The sequence below is a fragment of the Ambystoma mexicanum genome, chromosome 3p (genome assembly GCF_040938575.1).
Source record: "Ambystoma mexicanum isolate Mex_15411 chromosome 3p, UKY_AmexF1_1, whole genome shotgun sequence".
Taxonomy (NCBI): Eukaryota; Metazoa; Chordata; class Amphibia; order Caudata; family Ambystomatidae; genus Ambystoma; species Ambystoma mexicanum.
In genome coordinates, this window is record NC_090925.1 from 1,037,203,741 (window position 1) to 1,037,230,218 (window position 26,478).

At 46.8% G+C, this 26,478-nt stretch overlaps 1 protein-coding gene across 1 annotated transcript in view; it reads left to right on the forward strand.

Annotated features, from left to right (window-relative positions):
• CTNNBL1 (catenin beta like 1) overlaps positions 1-26,478 on the forward strand; it is a 1,235,052-nt gene that overhangs the window by 667,787 nt on the left and 540,787 nt on the right. The window contains exon 7 of the mRNA XM_069652387.1: positions 2,834-2,925. Within this exon, the coding sequence (XP_069508488.1) occupies positions 2,834-2,925 (92 nt within the window). The remainder of the gene's footprint in view (positions 1-2,833; positions 2,926-26,478) is intronic.

Sequence of the window (26,478 nt, forward strand, 5' to 3'; positions counted from 1 at the left end):
AGGACCATCCTGGGCAAGGTGCAGCGTATGCTGGCCACGGACATGGCCACGGTAAGATCTATCAAGTCCCTCCACGGGATGATGTCCTCTTGCATTTATCTGGTGTGCCTTTGCAGACTTCGGATGCGCCCCTTACAAGAGTTCCTCGACACCCGCTGGATCCAGTCGACGGGCAGCTTCGAGGACAGGATCCCACTGAACGAGATGTTCCGTCAGGCGATCCGGTGGGGGGGTACCCGCTCTCATCTGTCGACAGGCACGGACTTTCAGACCCCAGCTCACCAGGTGACGGTGACGACGGATGCCTCCCTGGAAGGTTGGGGAGCGCACTCCGGAGATCTTCACGCGAGAGGCCTTTGGCTCCCGGAGGAGAAGCCACTCCACATCAACATCTTGGAGCTCCGTGCAGTGTTCTGGGCCCTCAGGGCTTTTCATCCGTCCCTCAAGGGCAAGGTGGTGAGGATCTTCACCGACAACACCACCACGATGTTGTACATCCGGAAGCAGGGCGGAACCAGATCCCCTGCCCTATCCAAGGAGGCCCAGGATCTGTGGCATTGGGCCATCGCCCAAGGGATGTTTCTGGTGCTTTTTCATCTGGCAAGAGTAAAAAACACCATCGGCGACTCACTTAGCAGAGAGCTGCGCTCGTGCCACGAGTGGGAACTACGCCAGGATCAAGTGGATCGACTCTTTCGACGATGGGGCGAACCCCAGATTGATCTCTTTGCGACGGCGACGAAGTGCCGGATGTTCGCCAGCAGGTTCCCCTAGCCAAGGAGCATGGGCGATGCTTTCTCGTTCCCCTGGGACGGCCTATTTCTTTATGCATTCCCTCCGTTGCCGTTGCTGCTCCGGCTCATCAACCAGCTCAAGAGGTCCCGGTGCAGGATGATCCTCATCGCACCGGCGTGGCCGAGACGGATCTGGTTCCCGGACCTTCTGGACTTGTCAGCGTCCACACCAGTCAAGCTGCCGACGGACGCGGATCTTCTCTCCAGAAAAGGAGGCGCCATTCTTCATCACAACCCAGAGTCGCTGAACTTGCAGGCCTGGCTCCTGCAGCACTAGAGTTTGGAGGGTACAACATCCCATCCAACTGCAGAGAGGTTCTTGCAATGGCCAGGGCGTCCTCAACTCTCAAGTGCTACAGACATAAATGGAAGAGGTTCTCTGTCTGGTGCCGTGCACAGAAGATTAACCCTCTGCGGATTACGGCCCCTCAAGTATTGCCGTACCTATTGTCATTGGCCAAGGCTGGACTTGCTCACGCTTCCATCAAGATACATCTGGCCGCCATCTCACGATACACCAGAACTACAGGACGGGCGTCCTTGTGGTCTCATCGGCTGGTGAAGGAATTTATGAAAGGATTGTTCTGATCTTTCCCACAGGTGAAGGGCCTGTCCCGTCGTGGGAGCTCAACGTGGTGCTGACCAGGCTCATGGGGGCCCCATTTGAGCCTATGCATTCGGCACCGTTGAAGTTTCTGTCGTGGAAGACAGCATTTCACGTGGCCATCACCTCTGCACGACGAGTGGGAGAGATCCAGGCCCTATCTTGCAAACCCCCATACTTGACTTTTCACGACACGAGGGTGGTGCTGAGGACACACCCCTCCTTCATGCCCAAGGTGCCGTCGGACTTCCACCTCAACGAGCCCTTGGTGTTGCCAGTTTTCTTCCCGTCGCCTTCGTCGCCAGCTGAGAGGACTCTGCACTCGCTGGACGTAGCTACATCGCTGAAGTTCTACGTGGACCGCACAAAGAGTTTTCGGAAGACATCTCTGCTCTTTGTAAATTTTGGACCTGTGAATCAAGGGAAGGCTCTCTCGAAGGCTTCCATTTCCAGATGGCTCTCCGGCTGCATCATGCACTGTCACCGGTTGGCAAATCGACCGCTGCCCGGCCGTCCAAGAGCCCATTCGACCAGAGCGATCGCTGTTACCACGGCGTTCCTGTCTGGTGTGCCCCTGCTCGACATCTGCAGGGCTGCTATGTGGAGGTCGACACACACCTTCACGAGATTCTATTGCGTCGATCGGGACTCCAGGGAGGAGTCCAGGGTCGGCCAAGCAGTGCTGCGCAACCTGTTTGCTTAAAATGAGCCTGGTGAGGAGGTAAGAGATGCTTAATGTTGAGTTTTTGTATTGCTTAATGTTGAGCCTATTGCCACCTCCCGTGGTTGTGCATGTGTATAATGCTATGTATTCTTATATTCATGAGCATGTGAATCCATGCCAGACCCCATACTGGAGAAGGAACAAGTTACTTACCTGTAACTGTTGTTCTACAGCATGGGTCTGGCCTGGATTCACATGCGAACCCACCCGCCTACCCCTCTGCGGCTCTTCACTTGGTCATACTGCCACTTTACATGCTACCAAATCTGAGGATGGCTGCCAGAGGCGGGGCTTAGGGAGAGGGCATTCATTGGCTGGGGGCAGTATGACCCAGAGACCAATGATTGGTTACTACTAAGAAAGACAGATCAGAAACGAAACTGATACTGATTTTTTCTATACCGAGGATTCCCGGCCTGACTGGGAATATTCATGAGCATGTGAATCCATGCCAGACCCATGCTGGAGAACAACAGTTACAGGTAAGTAACTTGTTCCTTCTTTTGTCACACACCGTTTGACTGCTTATATATGTTGTCCTACTCTAGCCATTCTGGGAAGACTTTGGTATATTATTCTTACACCTAAGTGGACTTTGACACTTTTACTATGTTGCTTCCTGTTTTCAGCATGGGAGGGTGGTATGCTTTATTTCCAGCCTTCCATGACAACATGAATACTTTCCTCTAAATTATTTTCTTTTGCCCCCAGCAATTGTTGAAAATATGACAGAGTTCCGGCCTGAGATGTGCACCGAAGCTGCCCAGCAGGGCCTCATGCTGTGGCTTCTTAAAAGGCTAAAGGTAAGCACCTTTGGAATGGTAGTAACATTGTTGTGAGCGATTTGCATTGGGAAGAGATCAGTGTGCTGTTGATACTCATCACGCTATTGGTTATAACAAAGTGTTGCTTAAGGGGAATGGAATTACCACCTGTTATTTACCTGGAACATGCCTTTGTATTTTGTTAGCTTCATTCCATGTAATAGGCACGTATTGGTTACTTGCTCTCCATTCGTGTTTGCATACTCTAATAGCTTTATATGATGGGCTGTATTTCAAGGTAATGTTGTGTGATTTGAGTATGGAGAGATTTATTTATCTTTCAGTAGCCCTGCCATATATGCAAAACACATATTACATCATCAATTTTCAGGGTAGTTTCAGGAAGGGTAAATAACTGAACTTCTTTACTCTTCTTTGATTACCCTGAACATTTTAGATAGCTTGAATTCAGTTCTCAGTTTAGGACAAATTTATTATTATCACTTTTTGAGGGAGGGGGAGTGGGGAAAGGAATGATCATTTATTTATGTAAAAGGAAGAACAATGCTGTTTCGATCACAAAATAACATTCAGTAGATAAGATATCAGATTTAATGGGAAGCAGTGGTCCTTTTACAATGGGGGGAGTTTGAGTCACGTTCTCACTTTTTTTTGTGATGGGAGTAAATAGAACAGTCACTTGGGTCAATACATTGGTGGATTTGCATAGATTAAGGACCATCAATATTAGACCTTTGTAAGTGCAGGTAGTCGGTAGGGCCAGCTGTGTTAGGAATGTGACCTTGGTGAATGAAGTGCCAGAGTGGAGGCAGAGAAAGTGAGGGACAGAGGCAGGTTAGAGGTAAGGGAAACATGTTGGCTTGAAGGCAGATTAGAATTATATAAAGAGGGTAACTTGGAGGTGAGGAGATAGGCTTTCAATTTGTCTTTGAATACATCGCTGTGGATTGTTTCTTGGATGTCCGGGGAAGAGAATTCCATGCAAGTGTCGCAAGCGGAGAGAGAGCGCAGATGTGAGGGGAAGCACAGGGAAGGCAAGATGCCACAAGGCTGGCTAGTCTAGGCAGAGTGGAGATTACGAGAAGACTTGTAGAGTCGGATAGAGGAGGCTAGATACAGCCAAATCGTCCCACTGGTGACTGTCGTAGCTGGCCAGAAAGGTGTTTTTTTTTGCCAATCCTCGCCTGGTAGGCTGCCGAGGAGGCTACTTTTCTGCCAAAAGTATAGATCTTTTTACTTTTGTTGCCTGGGGGTGCTTCTGAAGAGGCTAGAGGTATTCCTGCTCTATTTCTAGTGGTTGTAACCACCAATGAATCTGGTTTTAATTGACCCCCGATATAAAGGGGTTCTGAGGGAGCTGGTCGGAAGACTTTCAATGCATGGGTTTACTGCCTGTGTTAAGTCTGGGGTTTCTAAAGAGGGTTGGATGTGCCTCTGTACTGATTGAAGTTGCAAACTGCATTGTCAAGAATAATCTATATGCAGCAGATAATGCAAGGAGGAAAATAGCTGAGGGCACGCCTATCAAACGCCACGCATGGCTACGCCAGTCTGGGTTTAAAACCTATGTCTTATTCGGCAAGGCAGGGGGTGACGCCCTCGAGGGCGCCAACGAAAGTACGACACCTTAAAGCCTCTGGGCCAACTTGCTAATAAACACTCCGGTCAAAGGGGGGTTGTCATGTTTGCCGCTTTAGGGGGCAAAACTCACAATGGGGGGTCAGGGTACAACCTGGGTCAGAGCTCGTCGTAGGGCTCACCATGGCAGGGGTAGATCCTCCTCTTACAGAGGCGGCTCAACACCCCCAAAACAATGACCACCCGCTACAGGTTCCCTCCGATGCTACTCCAGTAGGAGGATACATATCACACTTTACCCAATTATGGGAGGGAATCACCTCAGACAAGTGGGTGCTTTCAACCGTGGCGGGCGGTTATTGTATAGAACTGCTATAGCAACCTGCCAACCATCCCCAAGACAAAGAACTACCTCTAAAGAAGAACAGCACATCGTATTGGTGGAAGTGGCAACGCTGCTAAGGACGCTGTAGAAGTCATCACGGCGAACCAGGAAAAAAAGGGTATCTATTCAATGTACTTCCTTGTGACGAAAAAAGATCTCGGGATGCGCCCTGTTCTAGATCTGCACCCTGCAAACACCTATGTCAAGCCACAGAAATTCTGCATGACAACGCTACAGGAAGTAATCCCACTGCTAAAGCAGGAAGACCATATGGCAACCTTGGATATGAAAGATGCATACTTTCATATTTCAATGTTCCCAGTGTACAGAAGGTTCTTGCATTTTAAGATAGCAAACCGGCACTACCAATTCAAGGGGCTGCCCTTCGGCATAGCATCCGCCCCAAGGGTATTCACCAAGGTACTTGCGGTGGTGGCGGTGCACCTATGCAGAGAGTCGATCCCAGTGTACCCTTACCTGGACGACTGGCTGATCACAGGGGAAACCCCCCCAATGTGCAAGCAAAATACCCCAAAAAACACCAATCTACTTTTCCAATTGGTTTTCTCAATAAACGAGAACATTTCAAGCCTTCTACCATCAAAGAAAAGGGTACAAAAGATACTGCTGCAAATACCTCAGTACCTAGCTGGTCGCCAGATAAGCGTACGCAAATCAGTGCGCTTGTTAGGGATGATGGCATCATGCATTTACCTGGTCCCACACGCACAATTACGCATGCGCCCAATGCAAGAGTGGTTGGCGAAACAGTGGTCTCAGACAAGTGGCCAGTGGGGTCGATCTAGTGGTCGTTTCGCCAACCATAGTACAAGCTCTACACTGGTGGACAAAGGAGAAACTGTTGAAGGGAAAACCCTTCCACGATCCGGCGGTGCAAGCAGTTGTTACAACAAACGCATCTCTTACAGGGTGGAGGCCACATCAAATTCATCTCACAGCACATGGTCTGTGGACTCAAATCACAGCACAGAACCACATCAACCTTCTGGAACTTCTAGCAGTGTTCAAAGCATTCCAAGCCTTTGAAGCACAATTGACAGACCAATCAGTACAAATTCTCATAGACAGCGCCACTGCGACGTTCTATATAAACAGTCAGGGAGGCACACATTCTCCAAATCAGTCCAGGCTACCACAGAAAATATGTGGGCACTAAAGCGGGGCATGTTGCTAACATCTCAACATGTTCCAGGGGAACTCGGTACTCTAGCAGACTCATTAAGCAGAGATCCTCTACCAGAAAAGCACGAGTGGCAGCTCGACAGAAAAATGGTTCCTAGTGATAGTCTCGACAGCCAAAGCATCGAATGCAAAAGCCTTGGAAAAAAATGCATCAAAAAAATGCATTATTTTTCTTTTTTTTTTAATGGGGGGGTCACCCCAACCCCTGTTCTTTTTTTACTCCTTAAACCCATTTTAATTTTAAAAAAACTTTACCTACAAAAAAATGCATTTTTTCAATGTATTTTTTTTCGAGGCTTTTGCATTCAATACTATGTATTCAAGGGAATCACTGGATATCCAGAAACATTATAATTCAATTTTTACTCAGTGGGGCTACCCCTCGCTAGACTTGTTCGCAACAAGAGAAAACAATGCCCAGACTTTGTGTCCAGGTTTCCCCAACACGACTCCAAGGGGAACGCCCTGCGGATGAGTTGGTCAGGGAAATGTGCTTTCCCCTCCCCCAAACCCTCCAACTCCACTAATGAGCAAGGTGGTGAACAAGATCCACAAGGAACAGATAACATTAATTCTAGTTCTGGGAAAGACAACCTTGGTATCCACATCTGCGCAAACTGGCGATGTGCGATCCAATCAAGCTCCTGTGCCCTTTCAACATGCTCATCCAACACAGGGGGACAACATTACACCCTCAACTTCACTTTGTGACTTAGCAGCTTGGCTCCTGAAGTCATAGAGTTTGGACATCTTAATCTACATCAAAGGTGTATTGAACCTCAAAGAGGCACGTAAACCAAGCACTAGACCCTGTTTTTTGAACAAGTGGAGAAGATTTGTAATTCGATGCCAGTCAAAATAAATAAACCCAATAGAGTGTACTCCATCGCATATTCTTCATTACATGCTTCCCTTACTAGACTCAGGGCTACTATTTAACTCAATTAAAGTTCACCTAGCGGCTCAATCCGCGTACACCACTTCTCAGAATGAGGTGTTATGGTGGAAAATCCCTGTCATTAAGGCATTCATGGAGGGAGTAAACAACTCCACCCTCCTATCTCAAAACCCGCCGCCAGGCTGAATCCTCAATGTAGTACTTGCAAAGCTCATGGGACCCCCCTTAGAACCTGTGCATAAATCAAGCCTTAAGCACCTCAATTATAAAACTGCTTTTCTGGTAGCTATCACCTCAAAAAGGAGAGTCCGTGAACTGCAAGCTTTGTCACTGCACAGCGGTACAGGAGCTACCTTGGCTTTTATTTCAAACGTCTCGCTGGACTCTATTTACAAAGCAGCTACATGGAGCTCTGTCCACACTTTTACTCAGCACTACTGCATTGATACTCACTATAAAGCAGATTCCCCCGGTGGGACAAGCAGTGCTAAAACATCTATTTGCCGTTGTACCTACTCACAACCCACCACCTTCTCCAGACATTGCTCGCTAATCTGTGCATAGGATGTGAACTAAGCAGATTCCACAAGCCTCAGAAGGGATACATTACTCACTGCAATCGTATTTCTGATCCTTGTATTTGCTTAGATTCACATGCGCCCACCCTTTCGCCCCTGAAGTAGAGGGTGCATAGATGTTTTCTTGGCTTTATCTACTGTATGATCTGCTTTACTACACCTGTACTCACGCTACACTTCATGCAACCTCTTGTCAGAAACAAACAATCTGAGGGACCTTGATGCGTGAAGCACCATGGGTATCTAGTGGAAGCTGAAGAGTATTACAGTTGTTGTTTTCGAAATTCGAAAAGCGACGTCGGCAGGGCGTGCCAGTAATACTATCCCTAGTGTGACGTCCACTGTACCCATGTACAGATTGTTTTTTTCCGCCATCTTGAGCGGTCGCATATCGCGGAGTGCAATTTCGGCTAACCGCATTGACTTTATCAAAGTTTAAAAATAGTTATTCTTCCTGTCCTTTTTCGAATGCTGTCTAGACGCAGTGAAAAATCAACAATGGGGGGCGGTCATATCACAATGTATTTCTCCTCCCCTTCCCTTTGTTGCCCTGCTGCTTGCCCCAATCATGGATAGGATTCAAAAGTTAGGGCTCCTGGTTGGGAGCCTATTCTACCCAGGAGGGTTAGTAGGGAACAATGATTACAATTGAATAGGTTCAAGAAAAATAGGTGCTATCAGAATACTCCTGTTTTTTTGTCACCCGCTGTTTCAAGAAAGAATAAATATTTTCAAACTCTGTTGTAGAATCAATCTTTTTCTTTATCTAAAGTTGTACAGTTCAATATAAAATGGACGCTCCAGAGTTAACATCAAAAAAAGGGGGAGGTCATTGACCTAAAGTACAGAAAATATTTACATCACACAGAGCCAAAAGTTTTTCGGTAAGACAACCATTTTGTGTGTGCAAGACAAAATCAAATTCAAATTTCATTTGTCATGGAGTTCTCATGAAAATGGCAAACATATAAACAATTGGACATTTACAACATCACTTGAACATTTCAACAAAAACAGGTCATTTTCACTGTGTAAAGCAGCATGGATATACTGCAGTTGGGGATAGTGTGTCTACACCACAGTGTTTCAGCCGTTTCTAGGTGGGCTTAATATGCCACATCTGGTATACGGCCTTCATCAGGACGGGGGTCTGTACTGTATGATGTCTGCGCTGCAGGGGGAATGGACACAGTTGTCAGGGGAGTATTCATGCACCGATTATTTAAAGAATAATAAATCATATGCTGTGCAGTATTGAAAACACACACAGTTTACCTATGGGTGTATTAATTCCAAAGGTTCGGTTATTTGAAAGATGTATAAGCCACAAGGGCTGATCTCTGTCTGATACTATTGTGAAAAAACAGAAAGAAAGTAGTTTCTTATTTCAATGAAGATCACCTAAGAAGGGATCAGAAACAACTCGGATATGGCGGGCACTCGTTTCATAACACAGACTCTTACCTCTCAGCTGGAGGTGAAGTTTCACTTTTAAATGAGCCTAGTTTCTCTTTTCTTTAAAATGGTCCCGCGGACAAAAACCTAAATAGAATGGGAATATCCAATTAGTATTTTATGGCACTAAGGGCACCACAGTGGTTCTGAATGTCAGCCGAGTGCTGGCAAAATGGCCTTACCTGTCAGGGTGTAGGACCTGCTCACAGTCTGACGCTGTAGCGTACGAACTGCTGAGTCATTCTACGATTCACGGAGACCTGGCTGAGGCATTAGTAACGCTGTTGCTAGGACTCTATGATCAATTATACGGCAGCCATCTTAGGTGGGGTTAGGTTGCCACTAATTGTAAAAGCGAGTGAAAACTTTCCATCAATCGCTCAGATTGTTATAAGAATGATTTTACATGGGTCCCCATGTCTCTGGGATCCAAGTGTGTAATTGCGCCACTGTGTTTAGTAAGGGTTGCTATGGCAACCGACAATGAGCGAAAAGGGGCGTTAATGTTGTATCAATCGCTCTAATTGTACACCGAAAGTGTTTATATATGTCCTCATGTATGTTGAGATCCCAATGGGTAATCTTAACCCTATGTTAGTATGGGTTGTCATGGCAACCAGCACAGAGTCCAACTATAGGCGAACGGGCGCAAAGGTAGAAAAGAGAATGCCTCTGACCCTCCCTTTTGACACTGGGGGCGGGGCCTGATCCCTAGCCTTGGATATGCTGTACGAGTATTCTTGACCAGTACAGGTGAGGTTCGAGAAGCAGCATGTCATGATGCCTACCCCCGGGCATCCAGACCAAGTCCCTCAACCCCGGAAGCAGGCATCATGTTACCTGGAGCAAACCCAGCAACCCCTGGTAGGGGCTATCTGGGTACAGTCCATGGGACATCAGTCCTGGTGCAATAGGCGCCAGGCTCATATGTTAACTTACCTGATGCAGACCATGCTGCAAGGGATCCAAGCCCATGTGAGGCTTGAAGGGACTATTTTATCTTGGGGACTATTTTGTTACTCGGTGTGTGGCTGTGGAGGAATACTTACCTGGGACTACTTTGAAGGCTATTTAAACAACGCCCGAAGAGCAGCACATGCTTCGCGTTATTCTGCATCCAGCAGCGTAACGCTCACTGTGTCTGCAGTCAGCATCCAGCATCCTGCCACGCCCGCCTCGAGTCCAGAGCGCCTAGAAAGAAGGGAAAGAAGAAGAAAGGTTAGAACAAGAACTTTACTGGATTTCTTACCTGATTTCGGATTCAGCACATCTTCGAACCAGAAACAGACTTAATTTTAAACGCGTCGCTTCGCCAGCAGCAGCGCCGCGCCATACTCAACATTCCTCGCAGCATCTCTACGATCCGGTGCTGTCTCCATCACCTGGTTGCCGCATTCCAGCGCCTAAGGGGGACAAGAAAACAACAAGGTGAGCCAAGGGAACAAACAAGGACAATCTCTTGCCACCTAATGCTTATCTGATTTTACCGCAGGAGGTATTATCCACCAGCACGCCAAATCTTCCTACGCTGCACCTGCAAGAAAAGAGAAAGCAGCGAGTTAAACCTTGGCATCATTTACCGGACAGTGTTACAAAACACAGACTCTTACCTGAACGCTTTCAGCTGCCACAAGACGATCATCTTTTGGGTCTAAGCTGCAAAAGAAACAAGGAATTGGACATCAGTGATTAATCGGACATTTTGAACTCATTAGAACTATATACTTACGGCCTTTCGCCCGGAGGTTTGGAGCCAAGATTTGTCCAGAACTCTTCCAATATCCTCAAGCCAGTGAAGTAACTGGCCATCAATGCGCCCCTGCATTCTTCGCAGGATGGAGAGCTCATCATACAAAACTATATGGTGAGCTTTGTGAAAGGTAATATCAGAAGTGATAAGTGGGGACGCAGTGAGGTGTTGATACTCAAATCCACGGGTGGCTAATTCCCTTTCCCCGTCTTTAGGAGACTACTTCTACGGGTCAAGCAGACGAAGCTAGGTGGGCCAGTCCAGTCGGTCATCTTTGCACTACGCATCACGTTGGTGGAGACCGTGGCTGTCCAGTTCCGCTCGACACCCCTGTGGGAGCCAGGTGAGAGTAACACAGCATCACACTAAACCAAATAAAAGGTGCAGAAAGGTCCCATATAGAGTCCAATACAACAATCTTAGATGTGTGTCAATAAACATTTTCATCATTGATAACTTTGTGTACAGATGCATAATCAAACTACCTTAGAACACATTATTTTATGATGATAGTAATGGTAGCCCTTAGTTGAACATTTCATCCAAAAGAACCATAAGGACACTGATTTGAGGTGGTTCGTCCTTCAGAAGTTAAAACCAGCAAAACGCGGTGGAGACCTGAACAAAACACTAACACAACTAGAACAACACTGGGTTCACAAACTCAATATTGTACAGGCCGGGCCGAACATCTCAGTTGAGTGGAAATCTTTCCTATGAAATCCCATTCCTTGGTGATAGAACAGATCTGTGATTCTATATATATGAACATAGCTAATTCTGTCTGTTTATTCTACAGAAATCAAAAAACCAAGATAAAAAGAATGTATGTTGTGGGAATTAGGAACAACAGTCACTTGATGTACCATTACTATCATCACAAAATAATGTGTTCTAAGGTCGTTTGATTATGCATCTGTACACAGTTATCAATGACGAGACAAAATGTTTATTGGCACACATGTAAGATTGTTGCATTGGACTCTATATGGGACCTTTCTGCACCTTTTATTTGGTTTAGTGTGATGCTGCTTCTAGAACCTCACCTGTACTGGTCAAGAATACTCGTACAGCATATCCAAGCCTAGGGATCAGGCCCTTCCCCCAGTGTCAAAAGGGAGGGTCAGAGGCATTCTCTTTTCTACCTTTGCGCCGGTTCTCCTATAGTTGGACTCTCAGTGCTGGTTGCCATGACAACCCATACTAACATAGGGTTAAGATTACCCATTGGGATCTCAACATACATGAGGACCTATATAAACACTTTCGGTGTACAATTAGAGCGATTGATACAACATTAACGCCCCTTTTCGCTCATTGTCGGTTGCCATAGCAACCCTTACTAAACACAGTGGCGAAATTACACACTTGGATCCCAGAGACACGGGGACCCATGTAAAATCATTCTTGAGCGATTGATGGAAAGTTTTCACTCGCTTTTACAATTAGTGGCAACCCAACCCCACCTAAGATGGCCGCCGTATAAATGATCATGGAGTCCTAGCAACAGCGTTACTAATGCCTCAGCCAGGTCTTCATGAATCGTAGAATGACTCAGCGGTTCATACGCTACAGCGGCAGACTGCGAGCAGGTCCTGCACCCTGACAGGTAAGGCCATTTTGCCCACACTCGGCAGACATTCGGAACCACTGTGGTGCCCTTAGTGCCATAAAATACTAATTGGATATTCCCGTTCTATTTAGGTTTTTGTCCGCGGGATCATTTTAAAGAAAAGAGAAACTAGGCTCATTTAAAAGTGAAACTTCACCTCCAGCTGAGAGGTAAAGAGTCTGTGTTATGAAAAGAGCGCCCGCCATAGCCGAGTTGTTTCCGATCCCTTCTTAGGTGATCTTCATACCAATAAGAAACTCCTTTCTTTCAGTTTTTTCACAATAGGATCAGACCAAGATCAGCCCTTGTGGCTTATACAACTTTCAAATAACAGAACCTTTGGAATTAATACACCCATAGGTAAGCTCTGTGTGTTTTCAAAACTGCACAGCATAAGACTTATTCTTCTTTAAATAATCGGTGTATGAATACTCACCTGACAACTGTCTCCATTCCCCCTGCAGCGCAGACGACATACAGTACAGACCCCCGTCCTGTATACGAGATGTGGGAGATTAAGCCCACCTAGAAATGGCTGAAACACCGTGGTGTAGACGCACTATCCCCAGCTGCAGTATATCCATGCTGCTTTACACAATGAAAATGACCTGTTTTTGTTGAAATGTTCAAGTGATGTTGTAAATGTCCAATTGTTTATATGTTTGCCATTTTCATGTGAACTCCATGAAAAATGAAATTTGAATTTGATTTTGTCTTGCACACACAAAATGGTTGTCTTACCGAAAAACTTTAGGCTCTGTGTGATGTAAATATTTTCTGTACTTTAGGTCAGTGACCTCCCCCTTTTTTTGATGATAACTCTGGAGCGTCCATTTTATATTGAACTGTAAAACTTTAGATAAAGAATAAGATTGATTCCACAAAAGAGTTTGAAAATATTCTTTCTTGAAACAGAGGGCGACAAAACACAGGAGTATTCTGACAGCACCTATTTTTCTTGAACCTATTCAATTGTAATCATTGTTCCCCAATCATGGATAGGACACAGTTCAAAATGTGGCCATCTTGAACAAAAACATTCAGTGGATCCATAAGCACAAGGTGTGTAACCTGTGTCTTAATCAGGACCACGACGAAGGGCACTGTCTGGCTTGCAAGCTCCTTCGACCCAAGACCCTTAAAGATCGTAGGACAAAACGCTGGGCCCATCACGCTATGCAGGCCGAGAACGCAATGGACGTGGAGGGAGCCTTCAGCGACAGCAACAATGTTGTCCTTTCGGACGGCAAGGGTAACGGGGAACCTCCATGTTCCCCAGTGCTAGCCCCCGACCCTGGAAGACAGGCTGGCGGCTCTGTTGTGGGGACTACACCCGGCAGCAAGACCACCCAATCTCCCCACACTAAATACATACCCAGCGGCGATGAGATTCGGCGTCTAGGGGCAGATCTGCGGATTCGCTGTCCTCTGGGCACTCCAAGATTCGGTCGCCTCATGACAGGCCCCAAAAGACTAAAGACGCCGCCCATAAATCCTTGTCTACTGAGCGCCGTACGTCGGAACACCATCCCGACCGCCAAACGACACGGCGAAGGAACTTCCCAATACCGAAACTCGACCTGTCGTTGAAAACTACTCCTAGTTCGAAAAAAATCATCCTCTAAGAGCTTGGATCATAGGGATAAACTAAAAGACAAGGATAAGTCTGACAAGGATAAGTCCCTTAAGGACAAACCTAAGAGTGAAAAGCCTAGCCCTGACACAGATACCTTACAAGAAGATAGTGAGGGCACTTTAAGTAAAGCCCTACACAATAAAGGCCTGCCTACATCTGCTGTTCCTTACCCAGGCATCATTCCCAGTTCAGCCAAATGGTCAGCTCAGGACATAGAGTAATGTCCAGAATGACTTTCTTTGCTAACTTCTTTGAAGAGCACCCTCAAACCTTTGAGAACTTACAAAATACACCTCCCACTGATCAGGCTACCACTTCTCAGGCCGGTCAATCATCCCAACCATTAGGGAAAAGATCTCTCATCTCTTCGGATCCTTATGATAACTCTACTGCCAAAAAGTCACACATCCCTGCAGATCTTTATGCCAATATCAGGAAGATACTCACTACTAGGATGAAGAGGATGAGGGGGGATAACGATGAGGCAGAGGTTTATGCTATGGACTCTCCAGTTCCACAGGATTCACTGTTACCCGATTCCCCAGTGGATAATCAACCAATGTTAAATGACATTTTGGTTAAAGCAGCTGAGCTCTTTGGCATTGAGACTCAAGAGACTCAGCAAGACAAAGATTTTGTTGAGAATATCCTAGGGGACAAGAAGGCTGCCACCCAGTTTATACCCGTTTTGAAGGCCATCCAAAGGAGGATACAACCTTCTCTTGAAATGCCCAATCACAAATTCCCGAAAGAGAGCTGGTACACCCTTGGCCTCCTCCGAAGATCCACCAGATAAAGAGAGCAAAAAATTATACGCTATGGGTAAGATAGTGGCTACTTCCGCAGTTTACCAAGCAAGAATCGCCAACAATTCCACACTGTTGGCAAGCTACGAATGTACTAAATGGGATGAGGTTACGGCCCTGGCTGACTCTGCTCCTGAACCTCTGAAATCCAAACCTGCCCTTGTCGCAGCTGAAGGCAGGGCCACTGCCAACAGTCTGCTTAAGAACAACCTGGACGCTGCGGATAATGCCGAAGTGTTATCGCAAAAAGGCACTCTCCTTAAGCGCCATGCCTGGCTTTGACAATCCGGGTTTAAAATAGAGACTCAAGCAATCTTGCTCAAGATGCCAATAGAACCTAACGTGTTATTTGGCAAAGTAGTGGAGGATGCTTTAAAGTCAGCCAAGGACGAGTATGAAACCCTCAAGTCCCTTGGTGAACTCACAAATAAACCAATGGGACCAAGGGGAGGAAGCAATTTTCACTGTTTTCACGGCCAAAATCAAAGAGGCTCCAGTTACAGCCAAAACCAGAATACATCTTGGAATAGCAACCAAGGACAAGCGTCCCAAGATTATCCTAGAGGCCAGCGCAGAGGTTGCAGCCTGGGGAGATCTGTAACGCTCACCTGATTCCCGTAGAGGCGCCGGTCTTGACTGGGCGTATACCGTATCTTCAAAGGTGATGTGTAACACACGGCTGGCTCTTTGGGCTGGACCTCTGTGCACTGTATGTCTGGCTCGAAGGGTAAGATGTCTTAGGTAAGTGAACGCCGTGCTCTCCATCTGCCTCGAGGCAGGGTGCTGTAACCAGTTTCTTCACTGGATAAGGGGAGCAGGCCTCTTGACTTCAGAAGACTGCTGTCTGTCGTTTACTGCACGAACGGTAAGTTTCGAGTAATTCTAATGTCTTTAAAGTCTTTAGTAATGATGTCTCTTGTTTTGCAGGGTTCCGGCGATGGCGGGCTGAAGTGAGTTGAAGATGGAGCCCGTGTGATGAATAGAAGCGCCTGGAAGCACGTAAGTAAGCGCTTGTTGCCTGCTTCACGATGCGCTCTAACTGTCTTTTTATTTTGCAGGTACAAGTTCGGGGCGGCTGCAGGGTGCCGGAATACCCACTGGGTTAGATGTGGAAAGGAGTAATGGCACGTGAGTATTAAAGTTCCCCAATGTCTTTAAACGCACCTTGTTTTGTCTTTCAGATGCGGGATCCAGCGCCGAAGGCCTCCGGAGCGTGCGAAGAGTTGGTAAGCTTTTGTCTTTCAGATGCCGGAATGCAGTGTGAAGACCTCCGGAGCGCACGAAGAGTAGGTAAGCCTTTGTCTTTCAGATGCCGGAATGCAGCGCGAGGCGTTGGTGACAGCCGATGGACCAGGTAAGTGAATAGCTGTCACTGAAGACCGTAATGCTAACCTGTTCTTTCTTGTCTTTATAGGTGTTGCTGAAGACTGGATTCAGAATTTTAAGCGTTTTTCCTTAGGCCCAGGATCAGATGCAGAAGACACGATGAGCGTTCTGCTGCTGAGGATGCAGAATAACGCAAAGCAAGATTCATCCATCGGGTGTGGTTTAAATAGCCTCCTGTAGTGCTTAGGTGTCTCCTTCCGCAGCCACGCCTAGGTAAGAAAAGAGTTCCTGCTTTCCAGAAGAGTTCCAGTGTTCTGAATCTAGGGAGTGGCTCCTGCCCCACCCAACAGGAAAAGTAGTTCCAAACAGAAGAGGATCAGAGACTCAACTGGCAGGCAAGTAAGCAGCATGGTCTGCTGCAGGTAAGTCCACCCAAGCATTATGAGCCTGGCGCTTCCAGCGCTGGGACTGGGCATATTTATGAGCCTGGTGCCACTGGCGCCAGGACTGGGTCCAAAAGGTCCCAATTGGGACTGGTTGGCATTCGGAACCTGGGTTATGGATCTGCTTCCAAGGGAGTTGGGAAAACCCTGACCTTTTGGAAGCAGAGATCATGACAGTTACCCCCCCTCAAGGCCCCTCCCAAACCGGGCTTCTCCGGGGGTTTTGGCTTGTCAGGAAATGTTCAGTGAAATCTTTTGATTAGGCGAGGAGCATGGACATATTCAGCAGGTTCCCAGGATCTCTCTTGGGGGCCGTAGCCTTTCCAGTCAATTAGGTAGAATAGTTTAGATTTGGAGATCTTGGAGTCCAAAATGCTTTTGACTTCAAACTCGAGTTCTCCATCAACTAGGATAGGTTTTGGAGATTTGGTTAGTCGGGTTTGAGGTTGCACGGGTTTTAATAGAGAGACGTGGAAGACCGGATGTATCTTCATGTGCGGGGGCAAGTCCAACTTGACCGCTACTGGGTTTACTATGGTAGTGATGGAATAGGGACCAAGGTATCTTGGGTTGAATGTGCGTGGCCCTTTTAGAGGTAGATATTTGGTGGATAACCAGACTTGATCCCCTACTTGATATTGAGGGGCTTCCTTCCGATGTTGATCTGCTCCTTTCTTGTATTGTTCTTTAGATCTTTGAAGGTGAGAAACAGCTTCCTTAAAGGCTTGGGTGATTGTAGAATGCAGGTAGTCTACTGCTGGTGTTTCAAGATCTTGGAGGGGATCCAACTCCGAGGTTCGAGGGTGACTGCCGTACAAAAGAAAAAACGGGGTTTTCCCAGTTCCCGAATGGACAGTTATTGTAGGCAAATTCGGCTATCCAAAGGATGTCTTTCCAAGTTTTTTCAGTTTGTTGCAGCATGCAGCGTAAATACTGTTCCAGAGTTTGATTGGTCCTCTCGGTTTGTCCGTCGGTCTGAGGGTGGTGACTGGTCGATAGTCTCACATCAATTTGAGCCGACCGACAGCAACTTCGCCAAAAATGAGAAATAAATTGACTACCTCGATCCGAAATTAGAACCGAAGGAAAACCGTGCAGTCGGATGATGTTTTCAAGAAATTCTCGGGCCAGTGTTGCTGCTGTTGGCAAGCCTTTGAGCGGAATGAAATGCGCCATCTTGGAGAATAAGTCCACGATTACTAGAATCGTATTGTATCCGGAGCATGGAGGTAGATCGGTGATGAAGTCCATAGAAAGCGTATGCCAAGGGCGAGGTGGGATGTCAATAGGGCGTAAGAGGCCTGCTGGTCTTTCCTTTTGACTCTTGTTTTGGGCGCATACGCCACAGGACATTATAAAGTCTCTGATATCTTTTTTCCAAGACGGCCACCAGAAGTAGCGCTTGATCTTTTCTGAGGTCTTGGCCATACCGGGATGTCCTTCCATTAAAGAATCGTGATAGCAAGAGATTACTTTTTTCTGTAAATCTGTGCTGGGTAGGTATAATCGTTCTTGGAAATACTATAAGTTGTCCTTTACTGCAAAGTCCTTTCCCTGCAGATGCCAATTCTGTATGTCTGCTGGAGTTACAAGTTGCCTGGCTTTATCCTTAACTTCCTCTATGGATTCTGTGGAGATTACACCCAGAATTCTTTGTTCGGGAATGATTGGTACAGGTTTAGGGTTGATCAAGTGTTCTTCCACTCCCATCCGAGAAAGGGCATCAGCTTTACCGTTTTTTGTACCAGGTCGATAGGTAATTATGAAGTCAAACTCGGCAAAGAATAATGCCCAACGGAGTTGTCTAGAGGATTGGGCTTTTGCGGTTTTCAAATATTGCAGGTTTCGGTGATCCGTAATCACAGTAACGGTGTGTCGGGCCCCCAGCAGATAATGCCGCCAAGCCTTAAAGGCAGACTTGATAGCCAGAAGTTCCTTGTCAGTAATCGTGTAATTGATTTCAGGAGGCGAGAATTTGCGGGACCAAAATGCCACGGGATGCAACTGATTGGTTACCGGGTCCTTTTGTGATAGAACTGCCCCCATGGCAAGGCTTGAAGCATCAGTTTCCACGATGTAGGGGAGTTCGGGGCGAGGGTGTTTTAAGATTGGTGCAAAGATAAATTTAGTCTTCAAATCCTGGAAAGCTTGTTCCGTCTCGGTAGACCATTCAAAACGTTTGTTTTTCTTTAACAAGGCAGTGATGGGCTGGACTATTCGAGAGAATTCGGGGATAAACCTGCGGTAAAAGTTAGCGAAGCCTAACATGCTTTGCACACCTTTTACGGAGGATGGTGATGGCCATTTGAGAACTGCATCGACCTTCTTTGAATCCATACGCACTCCGCCAGGTGATAATATGAATCCCAAGAATTCAACTTCAGTCACGTTGAAAACACATTTTTCCAACTTAGCGAAAAGTTTGTGTTGACGCAATCTTTCGAGGACCATTTTCACGTGTTTCCGATGTTCAGATTCCGATGAAGAATAAACGAGGATGTCGTCAATGTAAACAACAACACACACATCTATGAGGTCTCTGAGGACATCGTTCATAAAATATTGAAAGGCGGCCGGGGCATTACAAAGTCCGAAGGGCATGACCTGATATTCAAATAGCCCATACTTGGTGCGGAAGGCCGTCTTCCATTCATCGCCCTCTTTTACTCGTACCAAGTGGTAAGCTCCTCTAAGATCCAGCTTTGTATATATGCATGCTTTTCTGACTTGGTCCAGGAGTTTAGGGATCAAAGGTAACGGATATCTATTCTTAACGGTGATCTGGTTCAGGGAGCGATAATCTATACAAGTTCTAAGGTCTCCTTCCTTTTTTGGAACGAAGAACAAAGCTGAAGAAACAGGGGACTTGGAAGGACGAATAAACCCATTTGCCAGGTATTGATCCAGGTATTGTCGAAGGTGAAGGTTCTCGGGCTCGGTGAGGGCATAAATTCTACTACAAGGAGGAGTAGATCCAGGTATCAGGTCGATCTGGCAGTCATAAGACCTATGAGGAGGTAGAGAGTTAGCCTGATCCTTCCGGAAAACATCTTGGTATTCTAGGTATTCGGGAGGTAACTGGGGAGTCTCTGAAGAAATTGCTGCCAGTGCAACACCAGGTGGAGGGTGACAAGTAGAGACACATTCTGGAAACTGGACCGTTCTTGCCCGCCAATCGATCAGAGGATTGTGTTTCTCTAACCAAGGTATTCCTAGAACAATCTGAAACTGAGGGGCCTTGATCACATCGAACACAATCTTCTCATGGTGTCCATCTTGACTTACTAGCGTCACTTCTTGTGTGGTATGCGTTACTGGCCCGGAGGCTATCTCCGTACCATCCACCGTAGTAATGACGTCCTTTACAGCCTTGGGACAAAGAGTTAGATTCATCCTCAAAACCATTTCATGATCCACATAATTGCCGATGGCACCGCTGTCGACGTAAGCTTCAATTGCATGTAATCGATCCGGATTATCAGGGCTAATGAGGACCATAGGTATCACGAAATGCGATGTCACGGAACTGGTTTTCACACTCGGCAAGAGGACCTCTATTCTTGTCGGGCGAGGTCGTTTCCCTGCTCAGAGTTTGTAACTTTGGTAACTGCAGCTCCTACTGCCTTCTTGGCAGGTTTCACCGGACAGTCTCGAAGAAAGTGCCCTGAGTTTCCGCAATAGAGGCATAATTGCAACTGTTTTCTCCTTTCCCGCTCCTTTTGTGTTAGAGGACCTTTCAGACCCCCTATTTGCATGGGTTCCCCGGAGTCTACTCCTTTGAAGGGAGTTGGCGGTTTGGAAAATACTCGAGCATCAAACTTGGAACGATCGGCCTTCCTGTTCTGCAGTCTGTGATCTATTTGAACGACTAAGTCTATATAGTCCGAACAATCTTGTGGGGGATTCACTACTTGGGCTAACACATCTTTGAGCTCTCCGCGTAGACCTCTATAAAACAGCGTAATCCTTTTGTCCTCAGGCCAGTGAGTTTCCACTATCAGTCTGTTGAAAGACGCAATATAAGCCAAAAGGTCTTGATTACCTTGTCGCAACGAAAGAAGCTCATTGTCCAAGGCCTGCCCCTGTGAATGTCTTGCGAACAGTTTTCCCATACTGAGCTGAAAAGCTTGAAAATCATGGAGGACCGGATCATCTTGATTTACTAGAGGGATCGACCAGTCTGCCGCATTGCCACTAAGGTACGAAAGCACGAAAGCTACTTTAGCTTGATCAGTTGGAAAGGCTGCTGGCCGGCATAAGAAATGCAACCGGCACTGATTGATAAATACTGCAAACCTCTTTGGGTCACCAGAAAATCGTTCGGGCGGAGCCAGAGGTACATTCCCAGGTAGGTTGATCTGCACTGGATTCATAGAGGATGTAGAAGGAAGATTTCCCCCAGATGCGGGTAATGGGGTTTGTCCGGCTTGTGACTGTAGCAATTGTCTAGCGAGATCATCTGTTCGCTCCTTGGAAATAATAAGTTCCCTTCTTAGAGCGTTCGTTTCCTGACGGGCTGCATGCACTTCTGCCCTTAGTTCCCCAAGTAACTGGGCTAGCTGGTCGGTATCCGAGGTTTCCATAGCGCCTGGACGGGAGTTTTGTGGTAAGCTTTGCGTTCTGTAACGCTCACCTGATTCCCGTAGAGGCGCCGGTCTTGACTGGGCGTATACCGTTTCTTCAAAGGTGATGTGTAACACACGGCTGGCTCTTTGGGCTGGACCTCTGTGCACTGTATGTCTGGCTCGAAGGGTAAGATGTCTTAGGTAAGTGAACACCGTGCTCTCCATCTGCCTCGAGGCAGGGTCCTGTAACCAGTTTCTTCACTGGATAAGGGGAGCAGGCCTCTTGACTTCAGAGGACTGCTGTCTGTCGTTTACTGCACGAACGGTAAGTTTCGAGTAATTCTAATGTCTTTAAAGTCTTTAGTAATGATGTCTCTTGTTTTGCAGGGTTCCGGCGATGGCGGATGGCGGGCTGAAGTGAGTTGAAGATGGAGCCCGTGTGATGAATAGAAGCGTCTGGAAGCACGTAAGTAAGCGCTTGTTGCCTGCTTCACGATGCGCTCTAACTGTCTTTTTATTTTGCAGGTACAAGTTTGGGGCGGCTGCAGGGTGCCGGAATACCCACTGGGTTAGATGTGGAAAGGAGTAATGGCACGTGAGTATTAAAGTTCCCCAATGTCTTTAAACGCACCTTGTTTTGTCTTTCAGATGCGGGATGCAGTGCCGAAGGCCTCCGGAGCGTGCGAAGAGTAGGTAAGCCTTTGTCTTTCAGATGCCGGAATGCAGCGCGAGGCGTTGGTGACAGCCGATGGACCAGGTAAGTGAAGAGCTGTCACTGAAGACCGTAATGCTAACCTGTTCTTTCTTGTCTTTATAGGTGTTGCTGAAGACTGGATTCAGAATGGTAAGCCTTTTTCCTTAGGCCCAGGATCAGATGCAGAAGACACGATGAGCGTTCTGCTGCTGAGGATGCAGAATAACGCAAAGCAAGATTCATCCATCGGGTGTGGTTTAAATAGCCTCCTGTAGTGCTTAGGTGTCTCCTTCCACAGCCACGCCTAGGTAAGAAAAGAGTTCCTGCTTTCCAGAAGAGTTCCAGTGTTCTGAATCTAGGGAGTGGCTCCTGCCCCACCCAACAGGAAAAGTAGTTCCAAACAGAAGAGGATCAGAGACTCAACTGGCAGGCAAGTAAGCAGCATGGTCTGCTGCAGGTAAGTCCACCCAAGCATTATAAGCCCGGCGCTTCCAGCGCTGGGACTGGGCATATTTATGAGCCTGGTGCCACTGGCGCCAGGACTGGGTCCAAAAGGTCCCAAATGGGACTGGTTGGCACTCGGAACCTGGGTTATGGATCTGCTTCCAAGGGAGTTGGGAAAACCCTGACCTTTTGGAAGCAGAGATCATGACAAGATCCTCCACTGGCAAAGGTGGAGGAACGCCTCCCAAACAATGACACCCCGCTTCAGTTCCCTCCCCAGTTGGGGACGGATTTCAAACTTCACCCACGCGTGGGAGGGCATGACCACGGACAAGTAGGTGTTATCGACAGTAGTGGGAGGTTGTGTGGAGCTCCTACAATCACCATCGAACCGTCCACCGCGCCAAATGAAAACGTCGAGAGGAACAACTCATCTTGATAGAGGAAGCCAACGTGCTACTCCTCAAAGACGCCATCGAGATTGTGCCGTCCAATGAGGTAAACAAGGGCATCTATTTAACATACTTCCTTGTACCAAAGAAAGATCTGACAATGCTCCCAGTATTAGACTTGCGCCCTGCGAACAAATATGTAAAGCCACAAATGTTCTACATGACTAAGCTACAAGAGGTAGGATTGCATGGCAACATTGGATATGAAAGATGCTTATTTTCTTATTTCAATGCTCCCAGCGCACAGAAAACTCTTGCGGTTCAAAGTAGCGAACCAGCACTACCAATTCAAGGTGCTACCTTTCGGAATAGCCTCGGCTCCAAGGGTATTCACCAAAGTACTGGCGGTGGTGGGGCACCTGCGCAGGGAGGCAATCCCAGTGTACCCCTACCTGGACGACAGGTAAACTAAACACACACAGAACCATAAATCTTCTCCATTAATTGGGCTTCTCGATAAATGAGAAAAAGTCAAGTCTTGTACCGAGTACATCAAAACAGTTTCTAGGAGCTGTGTTAGATACCCAAACAGGCCTATTCTTTTGATCCATGGAAAGAGTGCAAAACATGCTTCGGCAAATACATCATTATCAAGCCGGTCTCCAGAAAAGCGTAGACAAATCAATGCGATTACTGGGCATGATGGCATCATGTATTTATCTAGTCCCAAACGCTTGTCTGCGCATGCGACCAATGCAGGAGTGGTTGGCGAAACATTGATCTCAAGCAAGTGGTCAGTGGGATGATCTTGTGGTTGTTTCACCTACGCTGGGGGTCGAAAGAAAACCTGTTAAAGGGAAAACCCTTCCACGATCCGGAGGCGCAAGCGGTTGTCACGACTGACGCGTCACTTTCTGGGTGGGGGGGCTCATTACCTTCACCACACAGTCTGTGGACACAGGTCACTACACAGAACCATATCAACCTACTGGAACTATTAGCAGTACTCAAAGCACTTCAGGCGTTCAAGATGCAACTGACAAACCAGTCGGTTCTAATTCGAAAAGATAGCACAACTGCCATGTTCTATATCAACAAACAGGGGGGCACACACTCTCCGAAGAATATGGAGGTGGGCACTCAATCGGGGGATATCCCTAGCCTCCCAACACGTTCCAGGGGTACTCAACACTGTAGCAGACTCTCTGAGCAGAGATCTCTTACCAGAGGAACACGAGTGGCAACTACACTCAAGTGTCGTTGACCACATCTTCTCTCAATGGGGTTATTCCACGTTAGACTTGTTCGCTACAAAAGAAAACAAGCAATTCCCAGACTTCATGTCCAGGTTCCCCCAGCCAGACTCCAAGGGGAACGCCCTATGGATGAACTGGTCAGGGAAATGTGGTTACGCTTGCCCACCCCCCCTCCCCCGATACCGTTAATGAGCAGGGTGGTGAACAAGATACACAGAGAACAGAGGACGCTTGTCCTAGTTGCTCCTATGTGGGTGAGACAACCATGGTACCTGCATCTGCGCAAACTGGCGATGTGCGATCCCATCAAGCTCCCGTACCTAACCAACCTGTTAACCCAATGCGGAGGAACAGTGGTACACCCTCAGCCACACCCAATGAACTTGGAAGCATGGGTCCTGAAGTCATAGAGTTCGGACACCTCAATCTACCACAGCGGTGTATGAATATCCTCAAAGAGGCAAGGAAACCTAACACTAGACACTGTTATTTCGACAAGTGGAAGACATTCGTAATTTGGTGCCAGTCCAAACAAATAAACCACATAGAATGTAGTCCTTCTCACATTCCCAACTATATGCTCCACTTGTTAGACTCGGGGTTAGTGTTCAACTCTATAAAGGTCCACCTTGCGGCTTTATCAACTTATACCACCTCTCAAAGCAAGGTATCGTGGTGGAAGATTCCAGCCATTAAAGCATTCATGGAAGGCGTCAAGAGACTCCACCCTCCTATTTTAAACCCACCACCAGGTTGGGATCTCAATGTAGTGTTAGCAAAGTTAATGGGGCCCCTATTTGAGCCTTATGCATAAGGCAAGCTTTAAAGACCTGACTTACAAAGCTGCCTTCTTAGCAGGGGTGGACTGGCCTTTAGGGACTCTGGAGATTTCCCGGTGGGCCTCTGCACCCTGGGCCTCTTTTCTGTGGTATTTCCAAATTTTCTCATAGGAAAAGCATTGGGCTTGCTGAAAATGTGTCATATAGGGCCACTTTGAACTTTATTTCCAAGGCCTCTTTCAGTCCCAGTAATTATTTCCAGGGCCTCTTTTAGTTCCCAGTCCAGCCCTGCTTCTTAGTGGCAATTACTTCCATAAGAAGAGTTAGTGAACTGCAAGCATTGTCAGCGCAGGATCCTTTCTTCATCATTCATAAAGATAAATTGGTTTTAGGTACTCATCCTAGGTTCTCCCCTAAATTCATTTCTAAATTCCATGTGAACCAATCCATTGAGCTTCCGGCTTTCTTTCAGAAACCAACTAGCTCAGCTGAGGTAAACCTCCACACTCTAGATGTGAGGAGGGCGATCCTTTACTACGTAAACAAGACAAGACCGCTTATGAAAACAGATCAACTGTTTGTCTCCATAGCACCAGGCAGAGAAGGAGACCGCATTTCGAAGAATGCCATCTCTAGATGGATAGTAAGATGTATTCAATTGTGCTATTCATTATCAAACAAAACCCAGCCTTTTACACCAAGAGCTCACTCCACAAGGAGCACTGGAGCTACTCTAGCCTTTATCGCAAATGTCCCCTTAGACAGCATTTGCAGGGCAGCTACATGGAGCTCAGTACATACTTTCACTCAGCATTACTGCATTGACGCACATTCCAAAGCAGATACACAGCTGGGCCAAGCGGTTCTAAAACATCTATTTGCCGCTACTCCTTCTCACGACCACCTTCTCATAACACTGCTTGCTAATCTATGCATAGCCTGTGATCTAAACGGATTCTACAAGCTCCAGAAGGGATACATTACTCACCATAAATGTATTTCTGATGCTTGTATCTGCTTAGATTCACATGCGCCCACCCTTCCTCCCCTGAGAGAAGGTGCATAGATGTTATATGAGCTTTCTGTCTTTATCTGCTTGGATACAACTGTACTCACATTACACTTCATGCAACCTCATGTCAGAACAAAACAATCTGAGAGACCTTGACGCGTGGAGGACCATGGGTACAGTGGATGTCACACTAGGGATAGTATTACTGGCACGCCCTGTCGACGTCCCTTTTTGAATTTCAAAAACAACTGTAATACTCAGCAGATTCCACTAGATTTCGGCCTATGCATAGCATGTGAATCTAAGCAGATACAAGCATGAGAAATACGATTACGGTGAGTAATGTATCATATATATAAATATATATGTATGTATGTGAACAAGCAACGATCGCCTAATGTGGAATGCTAATCTAGGTCCTCTGAATTTGAAAAACTATTTGCCCAACTGCAAGTCGTGCCATTAACTAATGCATCAAATTATATTAAAACATGTGCCAATGCACAATTCCTTTGCCCTTTGGTTCTGGTCAGGCAGAGAACCACTTGCAGCACTAATCTGAAATGGAAATTCTTGTCATTGCCCATGTAAATGGGGGGGTGGTATCTGCAGTGCCCCTGCACGACAATTGATTCATCTTCCCTGAACACACTGCTTGCTCCCCATTTGCTAGAGCCACCCTGTTAGGGAGAATTCTCAAAATGTGCTAATTTCCCCTTACCTTTTGAGACCCCAAGCAACTTCTCAGGATTTCTAGAT